Here is a 26,876-nt window from a genome sequence, read left to right on the forward strand (position 1 = left end):
ACTCCCCCAGTTTCAATAGAATGCTGTGTGTGTGTGTGTGAGAGAGAGAGAGAGAGAGACAGACAGACAGGGAGACAGACAGAGAGACAGAGAATGAGTGGACCCTGAAGGAACACATCCTAAAGAGGGGACAGATTCCCCTCTTGGCTCAGATTCTCTGCTCTATGCCTATGTCTCTCTTAGGACCAGCCCGACTCTGACCTATAACAGAGGGTAGATTTAACAGGAAAGGAGTGTGCATAACTCAGAGAACGCACAGAAAATGGAGGAGTGGACATGCCCAGAGCATGTGTTGCCCTTTCATCTGGTAATGGAACTGTGTGTGTACATACATGCATATGGGCATGTGTGTTGTTTTGTGTATGTGCGCTGTGGAGGCCAGAAGTCTATACCAGGTACCTTACTCTATTGCTTCCTACATTATTACCTTGACACAAAGTTCTCATTGAACCCCAAGCTTGTCATTTTGGCCATCATAGAGGACCAGACGATCCTAAGACTTACTCATCTCTGACCCCTGCAACCGGGGCTGGGGGTTAAGATCCCAGGACCCACTTGTCTCTGATCACCCATCCCCAGTTGGTACTGAGGTTGCAGGACATGCTACCAGAGTGAGTTTTTACTGTGGGTGTTTGGGCTCCAAAGTCAGTTCCTCATGCTTGCTCAGTGAGGACTTTCTCTCCAGCCATCTCTACAGCCCCAGAAAAGGCGTTAAAAACATTCGGAATACACCTATTGGTCTGGGGATGTGACATAATGTCATCAACTCACATGCTTACAGCTCTGGCTTCCTTCCCCAGTATTGCAAGAAGGCCTAACACCTTGCAATTGAGCTCTTTGTAGATAAAATTTGATATTGATCTAAATTTTCTAGACTGGGCATCAGAGTAAAACCATGACCAAGGAATAAAGGTCAAATTTATTTATAAAACAAAAAATTTAGAACGAAAGTCAGAATAGCCATATTGAAAACCTAGTATTATTATCATCACTAAGCCTTAACCACCCAGATCCAGAGTTACTTGGCCTCTGCTGTGACATGGTTCCGCCCCTCTATTTGGAAATTAGCATTCTTGCATATCCTTTAAATAAACCCAGGCTCCAAGGGAGAGGCACAGCAACTGAGAAGCCCCAGGGGATGGGCTTATGTACTTACTTTGGCAATACAAGAATCTGTACAATGAAGATGCAGAGAAAGATGAGGCAGGCACAGGTCACATAGTACTTGAATGCTGGCAGTGCGGTGGCTCGGTACTGAGGAGAAAAAGAACAATGTGAGATGGTTGGTTGATTGATGGAGGAGAAGAGCTGCACACAGCTACCCAGCAGTTTCACTGAACCTGGGATAGGACGATGCTTGTGAATTGCAACAAGCTATGGCTGCCATCTCAGGCAGGCAGGATGCCCCCCCCCCACCCGCAGATGAACGATGAGTGACTTACACAGGCTGCAGTCCATGAGTGCAAGTGTTGGAAACCCACTTGTATGTAAGAGTCAAACCAGTAAGGAAGGAAACATCCCACGTGGAAGGGCTCTTGTCTGTGCCTCAGTTTCCCTACTCTAGCATCATTTGGGGAAAGGGAACGACTTTCCAAATAATAACACTTTTAAACAGCGCCAAGAAAATGACAGACACATGCGATGCTTGCACATCAACATTTTACTTCATTATTTATCTCAGTGCAAGTCAAAGTGTTGGATGAAGACAGAAGACGAAAGGTGTGTGGGATTGGTTTCCAGGCTGACCGGGTGGGGCTCCTTTCTTTTGTCTAGCACCATCAGTAAGCAGGGAGGGATTCTGTCTACCAGACAGGACCAAAGACTCACCATGCTGGCTGCCTTTCCAGGACTGCTCCTGGTTGACTCAGTTGGGAACACAAAGCCAGACACCACCACATCAATGACGACTGTGGTGGGTGGTGGTGGTGGCAGCCTCTGCTCCTAATTTACGACTCTGAATGCTTTAGGCACTCAATGCCCAACCTTGATAACAGACTCACAATGAGGCAGAAACTATTTCTGTCCCTGTTTCTGGTTGAAGGCACCGCAGACCAGAGCTCACATTAATATTGATGATTAATATGCAAAGGGATTCACTTACTATGAATCCCTGGGATGTGCATCAGGAAGAATGAACACAGCCTTCCACACAGGAAGCTGAACTGATTTCCCAGACTGAGCTCATAGCAAAACTAAGGGAGATAAAGTTTAGTGAAATAGCATCATAACTTCTTGCAAATGCTCCCAGTTTCTATCATATCATCCATATTGGCCTGGGCTGTTTCTCAAGAGATGAAGAAATGGATGCAGTTTTTGGATTTAAGCCACTAAGGTTTTGGTGTTGACAGACAGCTCTCCCCTGAGTCCGTTGATTCTTTGTCCATACATCTTTCTGTATTCTCTCCCCTTTTACAAGAAGTGCAAGCGGTGGGTAGGTGAGGGAAAGTGGGCTTAAACCCCAGTGTCCTGACCTTTGCCTTAGTGCTGGCATCTGCGGATAGGTCCATGTGGGGAATGTGTGTACAGTTACTCAAAAGCTGCATTCTTAGTGAAGATTCCCTCCTCCTTAACAGAACATCTGTCCTACTTAATTTTGTGACTTAGCAGCCAGGATGATCTGCATGCTGATGAGGGCGCTGTATTAGCATAAATGCTGGAATGTGATCCGATTCCACGCATTCCATTCCTTCCCTATCTTTGAACTTCTCCAGGGCTTTGGGTTGAGGTGGAATCGCTTTTTGGTATCAACCAAGGGCTGGGAGCAGGAAGGGACAGTGTGGCAGTTACATAATAAACAGCCTTCAGTATCTGTTAGCATCACTCCGTGATATGGTATTAGGTATTAATTAAACAACAGTCTATAGACAAAGTATTGTACTGAGAACATGGCAACTGATCTTCTTGACCAGGTACACCAAGGAAACCTGTGTGTGTCTACAAAATCCAACTTTCATAGACCCAGGAAAGACCTTTAATGTTTGATGTTTCCCTTCAGTTTCTATGAAACAATGAACTGCATCCTCTGAGCAGAATTTTCCTAACAGTCAGGTGTGCTGCCACTAACCTAAGCACTGTGTCCAAGCTGAGCTTGTAAGTATGAGTTGGATGATGGCCATGACCTCTGAACCCTGTTCTTTCTCTGGATCTACACAAAATGAGAGGTGAGTGGAGTGCAGGTGGCCTACATCCTTCCTGGGCTGAGTGTTTTAAACCTGTGCTTAGCAAACCTGTGAAAACCAAACACCTGCTGCTTATCTGAGCCTAAACCAGCTCATTAAGAGTCATGATGCCAAAGTATTGAGACACAGCAAATTAAAAGTTCAAGTTTTCAAATTTCCCTAACACAGTAGCTAGATGTAAATGCCATACTTCTGTCAATATTAGAACAATCTGTGTAACGATTAGGAACGATTCTCCCCCCCCCCCCCATTTAAAGCATTGGTTGTCAAGCTGTGGGTCATAACCCCTTTGGGGGTCAAATGTCCCTTTCACAGGGGCCACCTGAGATAATCAGAAAACACTGACATTTACATTATGATTCGTAACAGTAGCAAAATTATAGTTATGAAGTAGCAATGAAAATAATTTTATGTTTGGTATGGATCATCACAAGAGGAATTAAAGGGCTGTAGCATCAGGCAGGTTGAGAACCACTGTTTTAAAGGCTTTTCTGAGAAAATTTCAAAGCAAAACAGATATTAGCTATTACCTTTTCCTGTTCTTAATGAATTTCAGCCATGCATTATTTACTACCAGGAGTGCAGAGACTACCAGACGGCCAAAGAAGGAGTTGGCAAAAAGAAATGTGCCAAAGATTGCCTGGGAGCAGTAGAGCTGAGCCAGGAAGTCCTGGCTCAGTTAGAGGTGGTGCAGTTTCAGGGTGTAAAAATAAGACATGCCCTGTGTACATGTCTGAAATCATCAATGAACAAATTCAATGAAAGTTTCAAACACAGATATTAGTAAAATAGTTAACTGAGAAATATGTTAAAGTTATCCACCCAGTTTCATGAATGAAATCAAAACTAGTATTTCATAAAGAAAATCATACAGTTTTGAGAGGAAATATGGCTTACTTCTTTTTCTATATTCTTATTGTAGAAAAGCAGCGAGATTCTCTGAATGTCTTCAGACTTGAGCCATTGTCTGGAAGTGAGAAAGACAGACAACATCAAAATCCAACAAAGCATCTGGGAATGTTTACAAAAAAATAAATACATACATAAATAAAACACCAAGTGTTGTTCTTTCTTGAATGTAAACCCTGCCAAACTGAGTTATCTTTTTGGTGTATGATGCCAACTTACTTGGTTTGGATACTACAAATGCCTGCAAATATAGCAGCATCTATAAATGTAACATGCATAATCGCACAATGCCCTTCTGGGAAAAAAAATCACATAATTTTCATATTAAATTGAAATGAAAGTTTACCAAAATTAAATTGCTAAAAAGAGAAGTCATCCCAAAGATACAAACATGCCCATGTTTCATCCACACTCACCCCAAACCCTTCTTTTATCATCTTTCTCATCTCAAGAGAGTTAAAAACCACGTTGGAATGAAGCTTTCAAAAGAAATGCTACGAATCAAGATTTATGTGCAAGCATTGCTGTGATGTGTTGACTTAGAGTCCCTTGGGCATATTCCCAGGAGTGACATAATCGGGTCATATAAATCAGGTGACCTGTAGACATATGAGGTCTTAAGGTCAAATGGCGGCTGGATCTGCTGGAGGACCCAGTGCCTGACGAAGCCCTCTTCTCCTTGGCTGTGGAAATTGCTGCATGCAGCACTCAGTGTGCAGATTCTGGAGGACATTTGGGGAGGAGCTGGTGCTTCATCAACCCTCAACAAAGATCCTTTAATGTCATTTCAAAAGAGTCAAAACTACATCAGGATGAAGTTTTCAAGAAATTGCTAAAAATAAAAGATTAATGTGCAAGCAATGGTGCTATCTATTGACTTAGAGTCCTTTGGGCATATTCCTGGGAATGGCATAATCAGGTCATACATAGACATATTTTCAGTTTTTTCAAGAGCCTCCATACTGATTTCCATGGCAACTGGACACATTAAAATAGAACTTTGTTTATGGGAATCAAGGAAGTGTAGACTGAGGGAGGAAGAAAAAGGGAGAATAAGGGATCACAGGGGTGGAGGTGAGGGAAATACAGTCAAAACGTATTGTATACTTGTATGACAATGTATTAATGGCACCCAGTCCTGTGTACAATGAATATACCCAACTAACAATTGCTAAAAATACCAATACAAAGATCCATTGGTTAATAATGTTGACATAAACCCAAATCATCACAAATATAAGCACATAAACCCTATTCCAAAAAATAAGTAAAAATATATGGATGTGTGCATCTTTTCACACCATCAGCTTTCACAAAACTGTTTCAGGTAGGCAGAGTGAGGGTAGGAGAAAGTTCTACACTGGAATGCTTCATAACTCCAGACAGTAGCAGCACCTAGCACAGAGCACAGGAACTGAGCACATGGTTGACATAACCATGCATGTGACAATAAAAGGAGATGGTGAGACAGAGACACATTTCCTTACATTTATGGTTACAGAAATACAAGCCAAGGTCCCAATCTGATAAAGAAAAGTACCTGGAACTACTAAGAGGAGATCATTACTGATAGGTTCGAATCACTATCCAATGAAGGAGGTACATGCCATTTTCCTAAGTTTCCATAAATAGAACTTTCTCTAATTGAAAAATTTAATAGTCTCAAATATGTGCATTTGTATATGTTTCTCTGTTCCTGTGCTTATAACCATACATGTTTACATAGACATCTAGATGTGGGTGTTTGGCATTTTTATTATCTAAGTATATATGTATGTATGCATCTATCTATCTATCTATCTATCTATCTATCTATCTATCTATCTATCCACGTGTATCTACCATTCCTATCATTTATCTATCTATGCATATATGTATCATTTTATCTTTATTTATCTTCATCATCATCTATCTCTGTCTATCTATCTGTCTATGTATCCACCCATCTATCTGTCTCTCACTATATTTAGGTATCAATATACCTAGTTATCTATCTGAGCACATGTATTAGGAAATCTCAGATAAATGTGTTCTACATATATTCCAAAAAAGTTATGTAATTATTTCAACAATTATCTAATCACAAAACTTTCTTTTTAGAAACTATATTTATTTGGAGAATGGAGGGGGGGCACATGCCACCATACACGTATAGAGAGCAGAGGACAGTTTGAGAGAGTTGGTTTTCTCTTTCTCTTATGTGGGTCCCAGGGACCACTCTCAGGTCATCAGGCTTGACTGAAAGCTCATTTGTCTACTTAGCCATCTTATTGGCCCTGAAATTCTTAATATGGTATGTTTGCAGTACACTGAATTAGGGAGCTGCTGGATAAAGATTTGTGAGGAATCCTGAAATGAGAAGAAGTGAAATGGTCTATTGGCCAAGCACATAGCAGGAGGCAGGATTCTGCCTCTGGGAGTGGACCCACATGCATGATGGCCAATGACACAGCAGCTAGGAGGCCAGCGATGCTGAGATGCTGAGGAGGGATTCCCAGGGTCTCAGACACCTTCACTGTTCTACACTAACTACCAGACACATGCATAATAATGTGTGGAAGTTAGAGGATAACTTGAGAGAGTCAGTTCTTTCTGGTCCTGGCCCTGGGGATTACACCCGGATAGTCAGGCTCGGTGGTTTTATCCATTGTTCTATTTCACTGGCCCAAAATTAAATTTTAGTATACTCACTGTTACAACTGTATTTATCAGAAGATGTATAACACATGTAAGTCAATTAACCCAAATGTCTCCTCCCAAGGAACTGGAGCAGAAGTGGCTGGGAAGGTAGGGTCCTACAGAAACACACTGAGGATGGGTTAGAGCTTGGAATTTTAGTGTTACTATTTTTGTGATTACTGGTACTAAATTGGCAGTCCTCTTTCTTCTAATGTGTATCATTAGGGGTGTGTGTGGGGCGGGGGCAGAGTACCCTCTGCTGTTTCCTCTGGTTGGATGACTCTTCATCTTCCTTGGGTTTGTGAAATGATTAAGTGTCCACTGGAGCAGAGGTCAAGCTAGAGCCTGGCTTCTTCCAGGCACTGCTCAGGAACCCTGAACATTCAGGATGATGGAAGGCTGTGTCAACTTGGACACACGAAGGAGCTCTGACAGGTGGTAATAACTACACCATGCATATCTTCCGCAGCTCACTGGACCAAGAAGCTTCTTTGCCCAGACACAGGTGTCCTGACACACATGTTGCACCACACATTCCTGTGGTCCTTTCACAAACACTGTGTGTACCTGGAATATCTACACTGGACAGTCTAGAACAAACATGCAGTTTGTAAAGAGAGGCAAATGAGGTCTTATAACTTCATGTTATACTATATTAGTTGAAGATGAAATCCATTTTATTTTTCAAAAATCAACTTTGAAGTAGTATATGAAGTACTTGAAAGACAGAAAATTTTTCTGTAAGCATTTTTTTTCATGTAGACCCACAGTTGGTGATTATAATTGGATTTTTGAAAAGCACTGACTGTCTAAGCATGCTGGACATCTTATCTGCTTTTGGCTTGCTATGAAACCTTCTGAGACATAGGTTGATGGGAGATGTCATTCTGTAAATATGTTTCTCTTATTGGTTAATGAATAAAGCACTGTTGGCCAATAGGAAAGCAAGATGGGTGGGACTAGGAGAGAAGGAGGAGAAAGGAAGTAGGAGGGAGGAGATTCAAGATGGCGGACTGAGAGAGTAGAACACCAGCCACTCTCTCTGGTAAGATGAGACCATGTGGAAATACTTAGATTAATAGAAATGGGTTAATATTTAAGACAGAGCTAGCCGATAAGAAACTAGTAACTGGCCAACAACTTTATATCTAATATAGCGTCTCTATGTGTTATTTGGGGCAGGCACGGTTCTGGGACCAGGCTGGCGGAAAAACCTGCTCATAACATAATGGCGTCTTCAATGTGGGTAAGAGCTTTCACTTAAAACTTGACAAAAGCTTAAAAAGAGGTTTTAGAAACAAAAGAACAAAGACAAGCAAGATTTCTTGGTAGCAGCATTTTTCTCAGTTGGGCTCTGTTTTGCTAGAGACAAACAGAGACTTGCGCAGCTCCTTAAAGGGAGGTTTCCTGACTCAGCATAAGAAGCAAAAAGAAAAAAACAAAACAAAACAAAAAACCCAAAACAACCCCCCCAAGGCTTTTAAAGAGCACTGCTAACAATTCAATGGTGTGTACAAGAGATGGCAATGGCAGTGACCACATCTCCAAGCCCCCAGCATGCTGCTGGATGGCAGCGTAGACCAATGCAGTGACCACAGCTCTCAGTTCTGGCGGTAAAAGTACCCACCACCATCTTTGATAGACTTCGACTAAAACAATTGTGGCCTTCATTTTAGCAATGTTGTTGTTTACCAGATAAAAGACTCATGGCTACAAAAAGATAAAGATTTATAGTAAAGACAGATTCAGATTAAGAAAAATCTCTAAAGGTTTACACTGTGTTTTAAAATATATGTAGTCTTGGGAGAGAAAAAGAAACAGGATAAAATTGTTTAAAAAGACAGAGTAGCTGGATGTGGTGGCACATGTCTTTGATCCCAGCATTCGGGAGACAGAGGCAAACAGATCTCTGTGATTTCAAAGTAAACCTGGTATACAGAGTTAATTCCAGGACAGATAAAAGTCACACAGAGAAACCCCCGTCTCAAAATATGAAAAAATAGAAGTAAAAGAAACAGTAATAAAAAAGCCACGTAAAGATGGAAAGCACAGAGAAACTTTAGATACTATACGCTATTCTGTTGGCTTTAAATCGTTTGACTGCTGAGGAAATAACTGTTAAAAGAAATGCTGCTGGATTAATTCATTTTATATATTTTAAAAATGCTTTGATTCCAAAATTTAAGTCCAAGGACAGGTTACTGGGGAAAAGCATTTCTACTTTTGTTTTCACAGAAAAAGAAAACCTGTGGATTCCTTTAAGACTAACATGGTTTGATCAAGCAAGACCCCCTGAAGCATTGTCCCTGGGTGAAGGCAGTCTTACAGACTGCTATAGCCAATATTTCTTCATCTTCTTAGGGTCCCCATGACAGCACCCCCTACCAGCAGGAAGCAGTTTGGAAAAAATAATGCTCAAATTCTCAAATATTGTCTATAAATGTTTGTTTTCATTTAAATGGGGTTGGTTATAAATGGTTAATGATACAAATTTAAGGTCAATTTTGTGATGTGTATTTCTCCTCTTGTTTAGGTATTGTGTTTATATAGCTCATTTAGAAATGTAATGTATAAATTAGTACAGATTACAGATAGTTACCTATGATAGTCAAAACTTAGAGTTAAGTTAGTTAGGTTTTCAAGATGTATTTGAGATGGATAGGCATTCTTCAAACCTTTCAAAGACCTACAGTATATGGCACTTAAAATGGTTTAGAGTTTTTCTTAACAGTGAGGCACAACTGTTCCTGGCAACACCACCTGCGTCAGAAAGACAGATGGACATCGAAGAAACTTGTTATGGAGTTTGCTTTCAATATGGCAAGACCAGCCATTTGGACAAGATACTGCTCTTGTCTGGACTGTTTGACTTTATGCTGTATAAACTGGACATGCAGGACCCACAGGAAAATAACTGCTGATACAAGATGGACATTGCTACAGGGTTCCTGCTTCATGGAAGAGTCTGCCAGACATTCTGCAGGACACAAAGAAAAATGACTGACAAACGGCCAATACAGATGGACAGTTTAAAGTTTTCTGCTTTGCTGAGGAGTCTGCCAGACACACTATGTCCTATGGGCTGACGATGGAACACTACAGAAGAACTTTCGGCGACTGACCAGGCAGTGAGTTGTCTCTGTCATTTCTAGAGTTTATATATTATCCTTCTGTGGTCTTTGATGGAGTTGAAGACAGATAGTTATGGTTATAGTTTTCCTTATTTAAGATTAAAGATAAATTACATATAAGACTTTAGTCTCACAATGATAGGATAGATGATAGAATATTTTCTTTAAATCTTACTAAATGTTAATGGACTAAATATTGTTAACTATAGTTCTTATTTGATAACTGTTTTGTTACATATTTGGCTATGTTACATATTTGGCTATATTTTAGAAAGAAAAGTGGAGATGATGGGAGATGCTATTCTGTAAATATGTTTCTCTTATTGGTTAATGAATAAAGCACTGTTGGCCAATAGGAAAGCAAAATAGGCGGGACTAGGAGACAAAGAGGAGAAAGGAAGTAGGAGGGAGGAGATTCAAGATGGCGGACTGAGAGAGTAGAATGCCAGCCCCTCTCTCTGGTAAGATGAGACCATATGGAAATACTTAGATTAATAGAAATGGGTTAATATTTAAGACAGAGCTAGCCGATAAGAAACTAGTAACTGGCCAACAGCTTTATATCTAATATAGCATCTCTGTGTGTTATTTGGAGCTGGCAAGTCGGTGAGACAAGACCAGCAGGGAAAAACTTACTCATAACAATAGGTAAGGAGCTGTATGGCACAGCTGAGTCCTATTACAAAAATGAGTTGCCCCTCCCCCACAACACAGGTGAGTCCCCTTATGGCACAGGTGATTTTTCTCTATGACACAGATGAGTTCCCCCATGACACAGGGAATGTTCTCTGTAACACAGATGAAGTCGTATGTCATAGCTGACTTTCTCTACATGACATAGACACATCCTTCTATGGCACAGGCAAGTTCCTTTATGTCATAGATGAGTTTCATGGCAGTCCTAAGTTCCTCCTTGCCTATTAATTTTAAAGTATAAAGTATGTAACAACAAATAAATATGAATTTGAGAGAGTGAGCAAGGGGATACACGGGAAGGATTGGAGGGAGGAAAGGAAGGGGGAAATCTTGCGATTTAAGAAATAAAAGCAAGTATATGAAGTAACATATAATTTTTCCCTGTGTGAATACTTGCCATGTTGTTTGTCACTAAGTGATGAGGTGTATATTTTCTAGGCAGAACTTAATTTTTTAAATAGCACGACAGAAATCCTATTAACAGAAGCTACTATGAAGGACACAGGAAGGAAATGGGTGAAGTGTCTGAGACACTTGTGCTTGCCATGGTAAGGACAGCAGTGTTTGCTAGGAGACACATGGGAAATATTTGCATAGTATTAATAGGTTCTGAAATAAGCTGACTGAGGACAAAATCACTCACTTTTGTGCATTGATCCCATCAATTGCTTGGATCATCCTTTCATTCAATTCCTCTTCAAATCTCTTCTTCTGTGACTTAGTTCTATACGTGAAAGGAAACACGAGTGAGATACATATTAGGCTGCTTCTCATGGCAACAAAGCACATACCACACTATGGGCTGAACAAATTGACCACGATGATTACTGTGGCAAATACAGTCACTTACGATTCTGTGAAACTCACTGGGCTTCCAAATCACCATAGAGAGTATGTGGTGTTTGATAGGAAAAGACCTTTCCCCCTAAGTGATGAGCTAACTCTTGACATGCAGCCCTGGTAACCTGCATTTTATGATGAAATCACCCTGGCTGTAGAAATAACCTTAGAAAAATTTGATTATGTTAGTCATTCCTACATTTGATGTATTTCTCAGCCAGTCTCCAAGAATTTGCAAAGCTATAGTCTTTGTTTAGACATTTCAAAGTTTCATTTCATATGTAATGTATTTAGTATAACTGTTGTGCTTAAATGTAAGTAATCTGTGGTTGGCAAAAGCCACAATCACAGAGAGCCTGCTTCTGTTTGTAGACTTACAAATTACTTCACTTGGTCTTGGGTAAGGAGATTTTAAGCCATAACAAGCCAGTTCCTAAGTGAACTATGCCAATTAAAACTGGCCCCTCTTCCTGGAAAGGTGGATAATTCACACAAGTAGGACATAAAGGAGAAGATGTTAGGCATCTATTTTAAAAGTTAAATATCTACTGGAATGATTAAAGGCACAGGTTGGCCCTTGCTAGCCAGGCTAAATGAGGCCATGCCTGTCTTCAAGCACATAAATCTAGGTGTTCAATTCTAAATGGGTAGATATAATCTGGAACAACACTGGCACTTTCCTGAGTCCTATTTGCCATTACATACAGATAAGAACACAAACAAACATGATGTGTCATACTAAGTTTATCTGTAATTAAATCTCAAAGAACCATCAATGAGACAAAGTGATGCGTATATTCCTAAACTCTGCATTTTGACATTGTATCTCTGTCATTCTCTAAAAGGTCAAGTGCAGATTTCGTTCTAAAATAAAAATGACATGAAACTTTCCAACTGTACATATCAAGCCAAATCAATGATGAGGCGTCAGTACACCAAATTCAAATCCACTTGGAGAAGGAGCATTGGTTTTGGTCCCATTTTGCTGGGTTTGGTACTGGAATCTTGCAGTGTCTCATGCAGAGTCATCCTGTGCTTGAATGCCAAGTCTCCTCCTCACCTCCATCCCATACACACACACACACACACACACACACACACACACACACCCTTTAGCAATCATCTGGTGTGGACATGCATCCTTATTTACAGGCTCCCAGAGATGTACTTAGACCCTCATTTAAAATTTCCAGTTCCAGGGTGAGGCTGGAGTTTCTGGACTTCACTTCAATGGTTTTCTTTTTCACAGTCTAAGGAAATGCACAGTTAACTTGGGGTCCATAGGTAAATGTACACATTTCCTGAGAAGTTGAGCTAAGGTATTAGCTCTGTTATTCTGCTCAGTGTTACTGCAACAACGTCTATGCAGGGCTCACCATTTTAAATGCAATGTGAAGTGGCCACAGAGTCCATGTTTTGATGAGTGATTTTATTTGACTGTCTGCACACCGATTTCTCATTTTTGTGATCTCCACTGTGAAGAGGGCAAGACATCTATATACCTGTTGTTCCATTCACCAAAACATTTTGATTGACTTTGTCCCTTTGATTCCCTGTCCTTTTACTGGCCCCTGAATCTGAGCTCAGCTTCCCCAATGCTCTGTGCTCCAAACCCTCTTTCCAATGTGCCAGTACTCATCTAGATTTTTCCCTTCTGAGATCTGTCCAACCCACATCCTGGGCAAGTCCACTTAAAGAGGCACAGAAGGTGTCATGGGAAGTCAGTGCTCTGGTCAGCCAAAAACTTCAGAGAAGTTTGTTAGGGTCCAGGTTTCAGAGTTCAGAAGTGGGAGGTAGCCTGTTGAGCCTGACTCAAAAGCTATATTCTCTCCCTATGCTTAGGGGCCACTAAAGATCCACATAAGTGGACAAAGGTAGAACAAGAATCTAACCCACCAGGGATTTGGTGGCACAGTGGCTGGACACTGTATATAAAACTGAGTCCTGGCTTTAGCTCTGGTAGTCAAAAGACTCTTGGCAATTTCCAGTTCCCCTGTGTCTCAGGTTCTTTCCCTTCGTAACAGTTATGCAAGAGTATCTACCCGATGGGAACATAGTTGATATGAAATTAGATTTTCTCTGGTTTTGGGATAAAATGGTAGCATGCTTTCACTACAGTCCTAGCTGCTCTCATCCCAGAAGTCACCTCACTGCCCTGTGCTGGGTTCTTGTGAAGCATTTCCCACTGTGTCTTGTTTATTGAATCAGAGCACAAGGTGATAAATACAGATAGTAGACGTTCCCGAGGGAAGCTGATTACACATGTGTGAGCATCCTACCGGCCTCAGATAAGCAATGCCTCTCAAGGTATCCTACAGATATAGATATACTGTATAATCTCCTTAAGATTACTACTTTAAGTTCTCTTTAATATGGTAGAAAACATGGAAAAACAACATGTTTTTTAAAAAATCCCAAGAGCCCTAAATAAAGACAAAAGTATTCCATTTCAATGTTAAAATTTTAAATTTGCAAAAATACAAATTAGAGTTAATTTTGGTAGTCATATGGAAGGGTTCTGGGAAAACAAATGGGCTTGACAGGTGTGTTTACTTTTCACTTGGATACATTGCATATTCTGCAAGAATATATGTTGGATATTATATTTTTCTTCCATTTATGTAAATGTCAAAGGTAGCGATCCTCTTTGTAGGGAAAGTTGCCTTAACTTGTGTGTCAATACCTTACATTAATTATTCCAGTATCACAGTAAAATGTAAGTCAGAGGGGTGTGGGTTGAAACTATAGTGGGACCCATGGTTAAGAACACTTGTTACCATTGCAGAGGATCCAGTTCTGTTTTCTAGCACCCACATGATAGTTTCCAACCATCTGAAACCCTAGTCCCAGAGACTCAGTTACCCTCTTTTGGCCTCTGTGGACACTACATACATGTGGTGCACATAAATACACACACACAAAGACTTATACACATAAAATCCAACCAGAAGACAGTGAGATGGTGTTACTGTGAATAGTGGCAGGACACAGGAGGAAATTCTTGAAAAGATTTTCCCATTTGAGCAGGGCTGGCAGCTTGGGTCACCATTGGGATTCAAAACAAGCACTGATTCTCAGCAGCTATTGAAAAATGTAAATCAATCCAGGTTTTTAAAAACTCTATCTCTAATAGAAGAGTGATTTCAAGACAACATTCAACAGTGCAAAGAGTCGAGCAGGTGGTGTTTTCCTTTTATCTCTCTCAAGCCTAATAACAAGACACTAATATTCTTATTTTTAGAAGTTGAGAATAATTTGATAGCACTCTTCACAGTAGCTGCTCTTTTGGAAGACTGCTCTTTTGGAAGACACCTTTGAAATGGCTCTAATTGACGATAATTACTCTCAGAAATAAATAACAAGCAATATGCCTTTAAAAATTAAATAGTCAATGACAAGCCATACCTTAAGGTGCGATTTTGAAAATTATGTTGACCCATTGGCACATCCTGCAATTAAAAAAAAAAAAAAAAAGAAAGAAAGAAAGAAACTCAATTAGTGTCAAAAACATCTTTCAGGAAGAATGTGGCAATGATTCAGAGAAGATATATATTTCTTCTTTTATCATGGTGAATATAGTTTAAATAACTAACTGATAATCCATCTGAGTAAAAAAGCTTATCATAAACACTTAAAATGCTGCTATAATCCATACACCCTGGACATTGGGATGCTGGGGGTGACAATGTGATTTTGTTTTTTAAAAGTTTACAATCTTGAAATGTTCAGATTTGGATTTAAATAGTGGCCTCCAGAAGCCCTCAACAGAGTTGTCAGGAACTATAAGTCATCTGGAAATATGACACAAATATTAGATGGCCTTTAAAACATAAGAGGAGCTGCAAACATTTGTTGTCCATCCAAGGGCTGATCACTGAACCAGGCAGTAGGAAATGGCACCGTGGGTTAAATGTGTGCACTCAAGAGACAATGGACAGAAAGAAGAAAGGTCACATGATCAATGGTAGATCCAGAAAGAGTGAAGGGGAGACACAGGTTGGGGCTGACAGGTAGCTATCTCACTGCTTAATAACAGCATGAGTTAAAACAAAACAAAGCAAAACAAAAAACCTGGTCAAAGAGGTGAATCCTAAGACAGCCAGGACTATTACATAGAGAAATCTTGTCTTGAGAAACAAAACAAAACAGTCAAGACTATTACACAGAGAAATCCTGTCTCAAGAAACAAAACAAACAAATAGACACGGGGACACTTTGTCTACTTGTAGTGGAATTAAAGTATAAGATAGAACAGCAAAACCAAAGGAATGCCCACTTCATGTTTTTTTGTGACTGAAAATGTTGATTTTAATTGGCAACTGAACACTAGAGTCCTGAAATGCCTCTATCTACAAGTCCAAGTGCTGGAAGGCCCATGATGCTTCAGGCATCCCATAATGGATCCCTCTTCCCTCAGTCCCAATGCCAACTATAGCCCGAGGCCGCATGGTGGCACCTCCGGCTTCAACCTCCCCCATAAGTTTCAGGCTTGCACTATCACCCATATTCTTCCTTGTTGGATTTTAGATGTATAGAAGATGCATCAATTTGATGGTGTTTATCAGAAAGATCTTGATTTTCCCATTTTAAGTAACCTGATTTCCCTTGCTTTGGTCACCTCAGGTAATCATCATTTCCCAGCTGAGGACCTGCTGGTGGTGTCGATCAGTTTTTCCATCAAGTCTCATCTGCTCCACTTTCCAAGGAGACCATGAGTGAGCTTCTCACAGTTTCAGCAGGAGAGGGCATGGCTCTCCCTTGGAAATTCTGCAGTCATCCTTGTCATTCCAAAGCACATAGCTGTCACATTCCTCCCTAGTTTAAGATAGCCCAAACTTCCCCCTATATACATAAGGTTCATTTGAACTCTTAACTCTGTCACCCCATCCTAGACAACTTCCTTTTACTGGTTGTTGATGACTTCCCTGCCACATCCACCTTTTGCCACACCTCCCCTCTGACCCCAGAAGACACCACATTTACTCCCTCTGAGGGACTTGGTGATGTTCCTGCCATCATTTCCATTTGTTTTGCTCTTCTCCTGAGACTTTCACACTTGTCCACCTGGGGCAGGCACTATTCATTCCCTAATAAACTTAAATTTACTTCCCTCATGGGGTTTATTGTACTTGGAATAACCTTACTCTGATGGGGGGTGTTCCCCTGTATATATGTTTCTCTTATTGGTTGATGACTAAAACACCAATTGGTGAGTAACCAGGCAGGAAGTATAGGCAGGGCTACCAGAGGAGGAGAATTTTGGGGAGAGAGAGGTAGAGAGGCCGCCAGGAAGAGATGCCATGTAGAGACTGGGAAGATAGGATGCCCAAGGTATTCTCTGGTAAGATAAGGCCATGTAGAAACACATAGATTAGTTATGGGTTAATAATTAAGAGAGAGCTAGCCAGTAAGAAGCCAACAGTTTATAACTTAATATATGTCTCTGTGTGCTTATTTGCAAAGAAATTTTAGCTAACCTTACTTATTTATCTTATTTCACCATGATCTCCCTCTGCCTGTTAGAAGATAAACTCTAGGGACCTGCCCCAACACTGTCTTCTGCTGATTGATCAGTCACAATGTTCTGTTGGTTTACATTGATTTTTAAGTTAAATATTTAACAACGATTAATGAAAACAGGTTCTATGAATTTGGAAGAGAGCAAGGAGGAATACATGGGAGGGATTAGAGGGCAGAAGAGGGGGAAATGATGTAATTATAGGATAATCTCAAAAATAAAGTATTAACTTAAAAACTGTAGAGAGGTTGTAAAAAAACATACAATTAATCCATAGCCCTCACATTCTGGGCTTAAGGATTTGTTCCCAGACTCTGAGGTATGGGGAAAGGAAAGATGGAAACTTGACTCTCACCCAACAGCCTGCCATGTTCTTTCTTAGCCAATGAGAATCATAAAACATTACATTCTATCTCAACTGCATCATGACTCAGTTACTGTCATTACACATGAAACTGGAGTCAGTGTGGAGACGACAATATACCATTGGGATTACATTCATCATCTAACTGTGTTTACGCTTCCTGCTTTCTCTAGGTCTAGTTTCCATATTTATCCTTTTCTGTATCTTATTGCACAAGTCCCCATTGTTAGGCCCTTTGGTGTTTCTGGCTGGAACCAGAACAGGACCCCAGAGCCATGGGGTGGGCCCTGCTGGAGAGCCTACGTTATGTTGGATTTGAAAGTCTTCACAATGCCCATGAGCAGCACATGTCCCTTCACGCCTACTCCCATGAAAATGCTCATGGTATTCTACTTCGTAAGATCAAAAAGAACGTGGTTAAATAGTTTTGTCATGGTCAGTTGTGTAAATAAAGACATATTGGGTTATGGAGCTCCTCTCTATTAGATATCATGGCCCTGAGGACTCAGAGGTCAGCATCATTGCAGATGAGCATTCTGGTTAGAGATGTCCAGTCTCTTGGTGGGGGAGGAGCTCCCAGCCCTCCCACCATGCCCTGTCTCTGAGGCAGGCATACCGTGGTACTAATCTTCCCATTCTCCGTGGTCATGCTATCCCTGTGGTGCAGATGTGCGAAGGGCTTGGCTGCTCCCCAGGACTCCAAGTACCGGGTCATGCGGACAGATGCCCTCATCTTGGCTCCATCTAGTGTGTGGCGAGGTCTGAAGAGGTGCTGGGGACTCCGTCGCTCTCCCTTGGGGGAGTAGAAACAGCATCACTTCTGGCACACCAACCTCCCCCCCCCCCCCCAGTCCCTTCCCTGGTCCTGCTCCAGTTTCACTGGCCAGGTTAATTGCTTTTTCTCTAGATAGTAAAACTCAATTGCATCAGAAACTTAGTAAAAAGTGCTAGGTGCATTAATGAATGATAATGCATAAAGTAAACCAACCCTTCAGCAGAGCTTGTGATCTCCTTTAGTTGGTTTTGATGGTGTCATAAGTAGGTTTGTCTTGTGTTGGTCATACTGGTGGCCTCATGTACCCATGTTTTGGTGCTCTTGGCCTGAATACATGTTCTTGCTCACATCTTCTTATCACTTAACCACTTCTTGTCACTCATGACTCATCACACTTTTACCTCTTGGTAAACAGTGACACTAATTAGAAGTGTGTCCCTAAAGGTTCAACCCGAGCTACAGAGAAGCTATCATAGACAAACGCCCATGGATTTGATCTTGGTTTTGTGAACTTGGTTGACATGGCTCAGGAGCCCATATTCCTGTGTTCTGTACCATTTACCAGCTGGGCCACTTGGGGACAGTTACACAACTACCCAGAGCTTCAGGGTCTTATTATGATAATAATTCCTATTTGGCAGAAATTTGAGAGACATGAACATTGTTGAAAACTCTGAGTCTCTTGATCTCATCTAACAGGCAGTGTGAACACAAGAAGAGATAGTACCTCCCTGTCTGCTTATTTCCCAGGTACCCAAAGGAAGTCTATATGTTTTCACATTGTCACACAATGGACTGTGGGATTTACTTGTTAATCATGAAAAATTTTCTCTTCCTTTTTCATGCAGTTACTCTATTTCATATCACTAGATTTTTATGTTTTGATGGATTCAGTAAAAACCTGTTTCTTCTCTGTTTCAGGCCGTGCATACCAAGAGCCTTTCACAGGCAGCATTAAGTTAACAAAACACACTAACATGACAGACCTCTATAATAATCCCGGCCAGCATCCTTCATCCGTTCCCTCAGCATACAGGCAGCCAACACATTTCAACTGCTTTCTGAACAAATATTTGAATTCACCATTACAAAATGTCTTCTATAATCAAGCCAGTAGTTACATTAAGGGCAAGGATTTAGCCAATTCTTAGCTAAAAGCATTACTTGCAAGAATACTTTCACTGCTTGCTTCCCAATCACAGAAATGAGCTAATTATTTACACTGTACAGTATACTGACCTTGGGGTTGATTACGAAGTAGGTTTTCACCAAGTGCTGTTTTAAATATGGGTCTCTTATTTCACCGTCCCCTTCCTCCACTTTGTAAGCCCCGTTCAAGTGCTCCAGGGTGACAGAAGAAATGTGAACACGTCTGAAATGGAATTGTGAACACATAAAGGGATAAATGCAAAAAAAAAAAAATGTGTTCTATTTGTCTCCCATGTGAAGGAAAACCGATGTGTCCTCGGAGACACTGACTTCAGTGGAAGTTTGTATTGTATTGGCCATGTCTTTGAAGAATGGCAATGGGAGGTCCCGAGACACTAAGACTTGCAGATTCTTTGTACTCACAGAAACCTGCACAGTGGGTAGGATGAACCTCATCAGAGAATACTGGATTATACCGAATCTTCATGTGAGAGTATCTGTCAAAATCTGCACCCAGGGTGTGCAAGCAGAAGTGCTTGGCTGATGAGAGCTTTCCCAGCTCAGTGCTTGCTGGTGTGCTTCTGGGAATTACGACACTTACTTGAGAGTCTCATGACTGACATCTAACCACAAGTGTATTCTCTCCATGCTATGGCATTTTGCCTACTGCTTGCAGATGCACCAGGTCTAGAGGGTTGCCATACCTGTACTGAATCATTCAATGACAATTCAGATCAATCCTCGCAAATTGGCAAACAAATAAGGGTTTAGAATTATAGCCATAATGCTTGAATACAGGATAAAAGGCTTGCAAGGTTGGGGCCTGAGTCTCTGAGTGTGTGTGTGTGTGTGTGTGTGTGTGTGTGTGTGTGTGTGTGTTGCTAAGGAATAGAGTTTTTAACATTCTAAGTGAGCACTCTAGCACTATCCTGAGAGCAAGGACACGTGATTTTCATAGGAGGCCACTGGACACAGGTATCATGTTACCAACACAGGCAAGAGTAGCCATCTAAAAGTCAGCAATCCAGTATCATTGTGTTGACCTGGCATGTCTAATTGAGCTACCAGCTTGAAGAGAGAAATTCCAGGTTTGTTCTTACCCAGGAACTCCTCCAGCTTCCATGTGGTTGGCCAAAGTGACGTCATGAGACCACACATCATACTGCCACTTCTGGAGACCAATCACACCACACAGGACATTCCCAGAATGCACTCCTACACGCATGTTGATATCAACCCCTGTAGCGTCCCTTACTTTCCTAAAGAGAGGAAAAGTGATCAGAGTTCAGTAGTGCCCTCTGTTTTCTTTAGCGCATGGCCAATCCCCTCGCATTTTATCATTCCGAGCTTCTCTGACTTTGGGCAGTGCCACCATGGAACCTCCCATGGCTGAGGACCATTTGTTGTTTCATACCAAGTGGAACAGTATTATCTCCCAAACAATCAAGAAGTAGACATAAACTCCAGGGTCTTCTTGGAGTTGTCGGTGGGCTACTGTTTTCACACCTCCAATTAACATGTATCAAGAACTTATCCCTTGTGTGTGACTTCCAGCTGTGTGCTCAAACCCAAACGTTGGGACATCACTGTCTTGCAGTAGCTGAGCCCATTTCAAACACCATTTGTGATTCTAGTGCTTCCTAAGGTGTGTGCCCCTGATAAGCATATTCTACCAGCAAAGAAGCAATACGGCTTACTTAGGTGCACACACAGATCTTTAAAAAATAATCACAATGTTAAATCTTATCCATCGAACACAGTCTTTAATTAAAAAGAATAATTTTATAGGCTTTAGTAATATATTATGAAAAGGAAGGTAATTAAAAACTGTCTCTAATATTTTCTGATTATTGATAACCATTAACAGAGGCCAATGAAAAACTTCAGTGAAGTGGAGATAGGAATGTTGGGCAATGCTTACTTGTATCATTTATCACTTAAGGTATTATCACAAAACAAGTGCCAGGAAGGTGATCCTAGCACTCGGGGAGAATTCCTCAAGGGGAAATGAGGAAGGAAACACAGATCTACAGTAGCACATTGCATAGAACAGATGGCTGGCATCTTACATCACAGCTAAGCAAACCAACAGTGTCTCACAGTGGCCTAGGGTGTGGCATAGTGACGACGATACCAGAGCATGCTACAATTGCCACAAAATGGGCTACTGATGCAAAAAATAAGTAGCTTCTTCCAAAGGGTATCCCTTCTCTAGACTTCCTGTTTCATCTCATGCTTCAATAACGGGAGTACAAAATGTCATCTCTTCTGGGAGCAAAGAATTCCCAGAATGGACAAGAGACGTGCCAACTGTCACCCATTATTGGGGGTGTGAGAAAGCAAACGACTTTTTACCACCTCATCCATCATACCTGAGACCAACAGGTAACATATAACAGAATGTGGAGCCAGTGAGTGGGATTTATTTGAGTCACCTTGGAAACAAATCAATAACTCAGTTTCTCTGATATCGGTGATTGTCAACAATGACCCTAAATATGGGTGCCAGTCTTTCTCTGGACTGAGGGCTTTTTGTGCCGATAGACCTATTTCCTCATATTTGTCCTTAAATGTACAGTTAGTGCCAGTAGACACAGAAAACAGAAATAGCTGCAGGTGAGAAGTACAACTCAAAAATGTTCTGCATGGGAACGGTATTTCTGAGTGACACACTTACTTTATGGCTTCACACATATCCAATCCCATTTTCACACAGTTCTTGGCATGGTTAGGGAGAGAGATAGGGAGTCCGGAAACACAGTAATAGCAGTCTCCTAAAATTTTAATTCTCATGCATTCATTCTCCTGGAAGAAGAAATCAGAAGACCTCATTTGCATGGAGCTCTTACAGTGATTCATAATTGTTCAACAGCGTCTGTTGCCGGCTCTGCTGACTCAGCACCCATGGACAGGGCATATGGGGAGCAGAAATATGAACATGGGTTTCCTTCCCTGCCTAGAAAGAACAAGCCAGCCCTTCCCACAAACCCGTTTCTAAAGCAGTAAGATTTATGCCAAGGGGGAGACACAGGGCATACAGAGAATGCTTTGGAGCAGTTCCCTATAAAATCAGAGGGGGATTGTTCTCTATAGAACAAATGCACATTCTATGCAGATTGGAATCATTGAGAATTAATGTGACTTAGAATTGTATGCCATTCTCTACTATGCTTGGGGTTTTCTCGTTTATTTTTAAACTGCAGCAGACTCCTACCTGCAGACACATGTCTGATAAATGTCTTCATGTACCAATAAGCTCCCATGTAACATGGCCAAATCTTATAGAATGCAAAATTGTGATATTAGGATAAGTTCTTCTAATACAACATTTGATTAACTTAGGGATGGAGAGATAGCAAGTATTGCTCTTACAGAGGGCCAAGGTTCAGTTCCCAGCATTTGTATCTGGTCCCCTCACAATCACCTATAATTCCAGCTTCAGGAGATCTGATGCCCTCTTACCGACCGCAGACACACATGCATATATCATTTTTAAAAATTAAAAACAAGGTTTGACTAACTCATTTTGCTTGCTTACATTGCATTTACATTAAATATTATAACTGGCACTACAATATTTAGATCATCTCATTCATATGCACCAACCCTGTATTCCTTTTTAACCTTTCGAGTAGCTCTTTAGTGGAACAAAACAAAACCAACAATGTCCTAAACACAAATTATTTCCTCTGAGATTAACATGGGTCTATGAATGAATGGATATGACATCTTTGTAAGCATGTGTGCAGGGTATTGGATGTTTCCACATGCTTTTCCCAACTAACAGCTCACAAGCTGGGACATATTTTCATGCTTGTTTATAGCACTACCCATAACATATTTAGTAATTCCAGTGAAGTATCATAAACAAGAAAAACACACTCACTAATTAGTCAAGCTCCTTGCACACTTCTTAAATGGATATTCTGCATTCGCAGAATGTGGAGGGTCACAAGAGTTCTTGGCTATGACCGTGAGTTGCTTGGCTTAAGTGATGTGCTTTACCCAGAATTCACTTGGTGGGCTGGGCTGCCTGCTTGTTTTTAATAACAGAAGTGCTCCACTTCTGTTATTTAACTGTGTCATGAGCTATTATCCAGAATGTTCTCTTGGAATACATCGGCTGGGTTCGACTCAGACGAAGCCCAGACAATCTGAGAGGAAGTCACACATCACACATGTGCATCTATTATGGGTGGGAAAGTGTATCATTCCAGATTCTTTTGTAGATATATCCCCTGTTGCTCTTCATATGCCCATATTGATCACTGCATATATAATTAGTTGCAATGAAAGCATACTGGAAGAGACTAAGTCCTATTCCAAGATGACTGATCACTATGAGGGGAAATGTGGGTCCTAAGAGGGACACACAGATCACCATGTGGACATGAGTTATGTCACCATCAGCCATGGCTGGGGTCCCTCTACCCAACATCACCAGGTAACAATAAAAATGGGAGAATTCAAGCAATTAAGTTTCACCCTTTCTTTTTTTTCTCTAGATGTTAACTCACAAAACTTAGCCCTTTCCTTTGAAAAAAAAAAAAAAAAAAAAAGGGAGGCAGAGCTATTCTCCCTCTGAAATTCTAACCTCCTTTCCCAGTGGGAGATGACACACAGAATAAGATAGCATAGTTGGGAAGATGGGCCCACAAAGAACCTTTCTCTCATCTGTAGAACAAGTTTCTTCCTAAGACATTGGCAGTTGTTTCGCAGACTAAACAACTGCCATAGGGAATGAGCTCTGCTCTGATTATTCCCCATGGGAGGCCTCATCCTCTCTGAGGAGTGGATGGGGGAATGGGAAGACAGGAGGGAAAGGGAACTGGGATTGGTATGTAAAGTAAGACTGTTTTAAAAACAACAAATAAATAAATAGAAGCGGACTAGCTCATGAAGAACAACTCTTCTAATGTATAAGTAACTAATATTCATAGGTGTAATGAAGGGTGTTGGGGAACCATTAAAAGACAAAGTTAGGCTGAAAGGAAGCACATAATGAAAATCAAAGAGCCAGCAAAAAAAAAAAAAAAAAAAAAAAAAAAAAAAAAGAATGTTTTTTATCCATATTTTGCCAGCAGTTCTAGAAGTTTCTATAAGTAAGGTCTAGTGTGGCCTTAGACAGACTGAGATCCAGTTTTTTGTGAGTTTTCCCATGTAGGAGCATACACAGAATGATCCTGAACTGATATGTCTATTTAAGTGGCACAAAAGTTACAAGATTAAAAAAAAAAAAGACAAAATTAATTAAAGGGCTTGTACAAAAGGGACACCGCACACCTTAGGGGTTTTTCCTGAATCTTACTTAATTGCATGAAGACAGGATGGCTAAACCTTCCCATGGAAATGTCTACAAGGGCACTCCCAAACAGTACAAGGTGGACAGTGTTGCCAAGAGAATCTCACCATTTTGAGTATAGAGTTATATGTAAACAGACTGCTAAAAATAGACAAAAACATGCAGAACTTACATGCTAGGGCACTACTCTTTCCCGGACATAGCCAATAAAACCAACAAGTTTTGCAAACGTTCTTGAAGGGAGGAAAATACACTGAGATGTTATACACCTCCACTGTGAAAGGCATGCTGTGACACCCACCTTTGCGATTTGATCAAACTTCCCGAAGAGTTCATTCAGCATGTGGACCAGTTCCCCAGGGGAGCAGTCACTTGCAAGACGGGTGAACCCAACGATGTCAGCGTATAAGATGCTGTGGACATAGGGTTAGAGAAGTCTACATTACATTGTAAAGGTGACTCGTGACAATTTCCAACTAGAATAATATAAATATTTTGTACTTAGCATTGTCATGAGAAACATGCTATTTCCTGACAGGAAATGCATAAACTCTTAATTAAATCACCACTTAAATATTTTCCTAGTGCTGCCTTTAAAAAAATTATTTATTTATTTACTTTTTATTCTTCTCTCATGCATCATATTCCAACCACAGTTTCCCCAAGGAAATAGTGGGAAGAGACAAGCTGCTGCCTCATTCAGGTCCAGTTCCTGGCCTTTCTTTTCTTCCCTCTCACCTGGCACACCTCTGCCTATCTACTCATGCAACCCAGATGACCAGTGGAATGTAGGCCCTTTGTGGCTCATGCTATACAAACTCCTACAATAGAAGCAGCAGACAATTCTAACAAAAACAAACAAACAAAAACCCCAAAACCCCAAATCAAAGTAATAATCTAAAAGGGAATAATAGCCAACTGATCCTGCATCATTTACTACAGGCTTAGGCTTCAGTTGGGGTGATGCGTTAAACAAATCAAGACACCAGAGAGTGTTCAAATGTGACTCATGGTAAATGCTGCAAAGGGGGAAAGACTAGGAGAGAGGGATGCATGTGGGTGGGTGGGTGGGGAGGTGAGTACCCAGGGCACATTACTCTTTGGCTATGACAGCTCCATCCCTCACGTGCAGATAAGTGGAGGGGACTGTGAGTTGCCGCAAGGATAGCCGTGAGATGGGCTAGAATGTGCATCAACCCTTTGCCTCACAGTAGCACAGTTTAGATTCTCATGACAGCTTTGCAAAGAAGTCGAAATTCCTGCCTTTAGTCTCAACAGTCACACAGTGAGGATGCTATGGCTTGAGATGCGCCATGAAATAGAAACAGTCACAAGGAAGGCTATTAGATAAACAAACAAACACAAAACCCCCAAAAGCAGAATTGGCAGGCATGTGGATCCATTGTGCATTGCTGGTGACAGTGTGTGGGGGGGGACTCAGCCACTATGGAAAACACTAGGGTAGCTCCTGAAAAATTTAACTCTGGAAACAGTGGGATTTAGAACTGAGATTAGAGACTCAAGCAGCTGTCCAAATTTGCTCTATTTCCAAGACAAGGGTAGAAACCACACCCCAAAGTCCATCTATGGATGTACAGGAAGAAGAACTGTGGTCTACATACACTGGAATATTAGGCTGTCTCGGAAAGAAATGAAATTCCATGATATGCTAGACTTGAAGGCACAAAACATCAGATGTGGTGTGATTCTATTATGTGTTACTTTAGACTAGGCAGCCCTTGTAGGCAAAAGGCAGAAAGGTGGGTGTTGGGTTGTGGGGGGGGGTAAGTGGGAGGGAGTTGTTGATGGAGACAGGAACCCTGTGTACAATGAAAGGTTATAGAAATGATCATGACAGTTGGAAAGCATTGTGAATACAACTTCTTCCCACAGAACTGTTCCCTTAGAAGTGGTTAAACTGTAAAACACTGGGCCCATTTTACCACATTAAAATCATCTTTGTGGTGGCCGGATCAGGACAGGCTGTGGCTTTGCCCCGGGAAGAGATGCGTCCCTCTATTGGGGAACAGGTGACTTCTGCAGGCTTCTGGAGAGTCTGGCCGGTCACATGATCTCTCAAACTCCAGCTTCCCTCCTCTATCCCTTTAGAGGCGGAGATGGCTGCGTCTGAGCCATGTTCCAAGAGGAAGGAAGGACTGACTGAGTTTGCTCACTCACAGAAGGAGCACCTGATACAACGCACTCTGGAAACAGAGCATGTGAGGCAGGGTGATTCAACTTCCTTCTCTACCCTAACATCTACAGCTTTGTGATGATTAGGATCTGAACTGGTCAGAGCTCCAGGGCAGGAGATACTATAAGCTGGCTCAGAGC

At 41.2% G+C, this 26,876-nt stretch overlaps 1 protein-coding gene across 2 annotated transcripts in view; it reads right to left on the reverse strand.

Moving 5' to 3' along the window:
- Positions 1-26,876, reverse strand: part of Adcy2 (adenylate cyclase 2) — a 339,930-nt gene that overhangs the window by 75,721 nt on the left and 237,333 nt on the right. For both annotated transcript variants that reach the window (XM_051182639.1, XM_051182638.1), the window contains exons 6-14: positions 24,844-24,955; positions 21,918-22,045; positions 20,341-20,499; positions 19,331-19,463; positions 17,933-18,109; positions 14,840-14,883; positions 11,238-11,318; positions 4,077-4,146; positions 1,157-1,254 (exon numbers count right to left, since the gene is read on the reverse strand). In XM_051182639.1, the coding sequence (XP_051038596.1) occupies positions 1,157-1,254; positions 4,077-4,146; positions 11,238-11,318; positions 14,840-14,883; positions 17,933-18,109; positions 19,331-19,463; positions 20,341-20,499; positions 21,918-22,045; positions 24,844-24,955 (1,002 nt within the window). The remainder of the gene's footprint in view (positions 1-1,156; positions 1,255-4,076; positions 4,147-11,237; positions 11,319-14,839; positions 14,884-17,932; positions 18,110-19,330; positions 19,464-20,340; positions 20,500-21,917; positions 22,046-24,843; positions 24,956-26,876) is intronic.

The sequence above is a fragment of the Phodopus roborovskii genome, unplaced genomic scaffold, assembly GCF_943737965.1.
Source record: "Phodopus roborovskii unplaced genomic scaffold, PHOROB, whole genome shotgun sequence".
Classification (NCBI taxonomy): domain Eukaryota; kingdom Metazoa; phylum Chordata; class Mammalia; order Rodentia; family Cricetidae; genus Phodopus; species Phodopus roborovskii.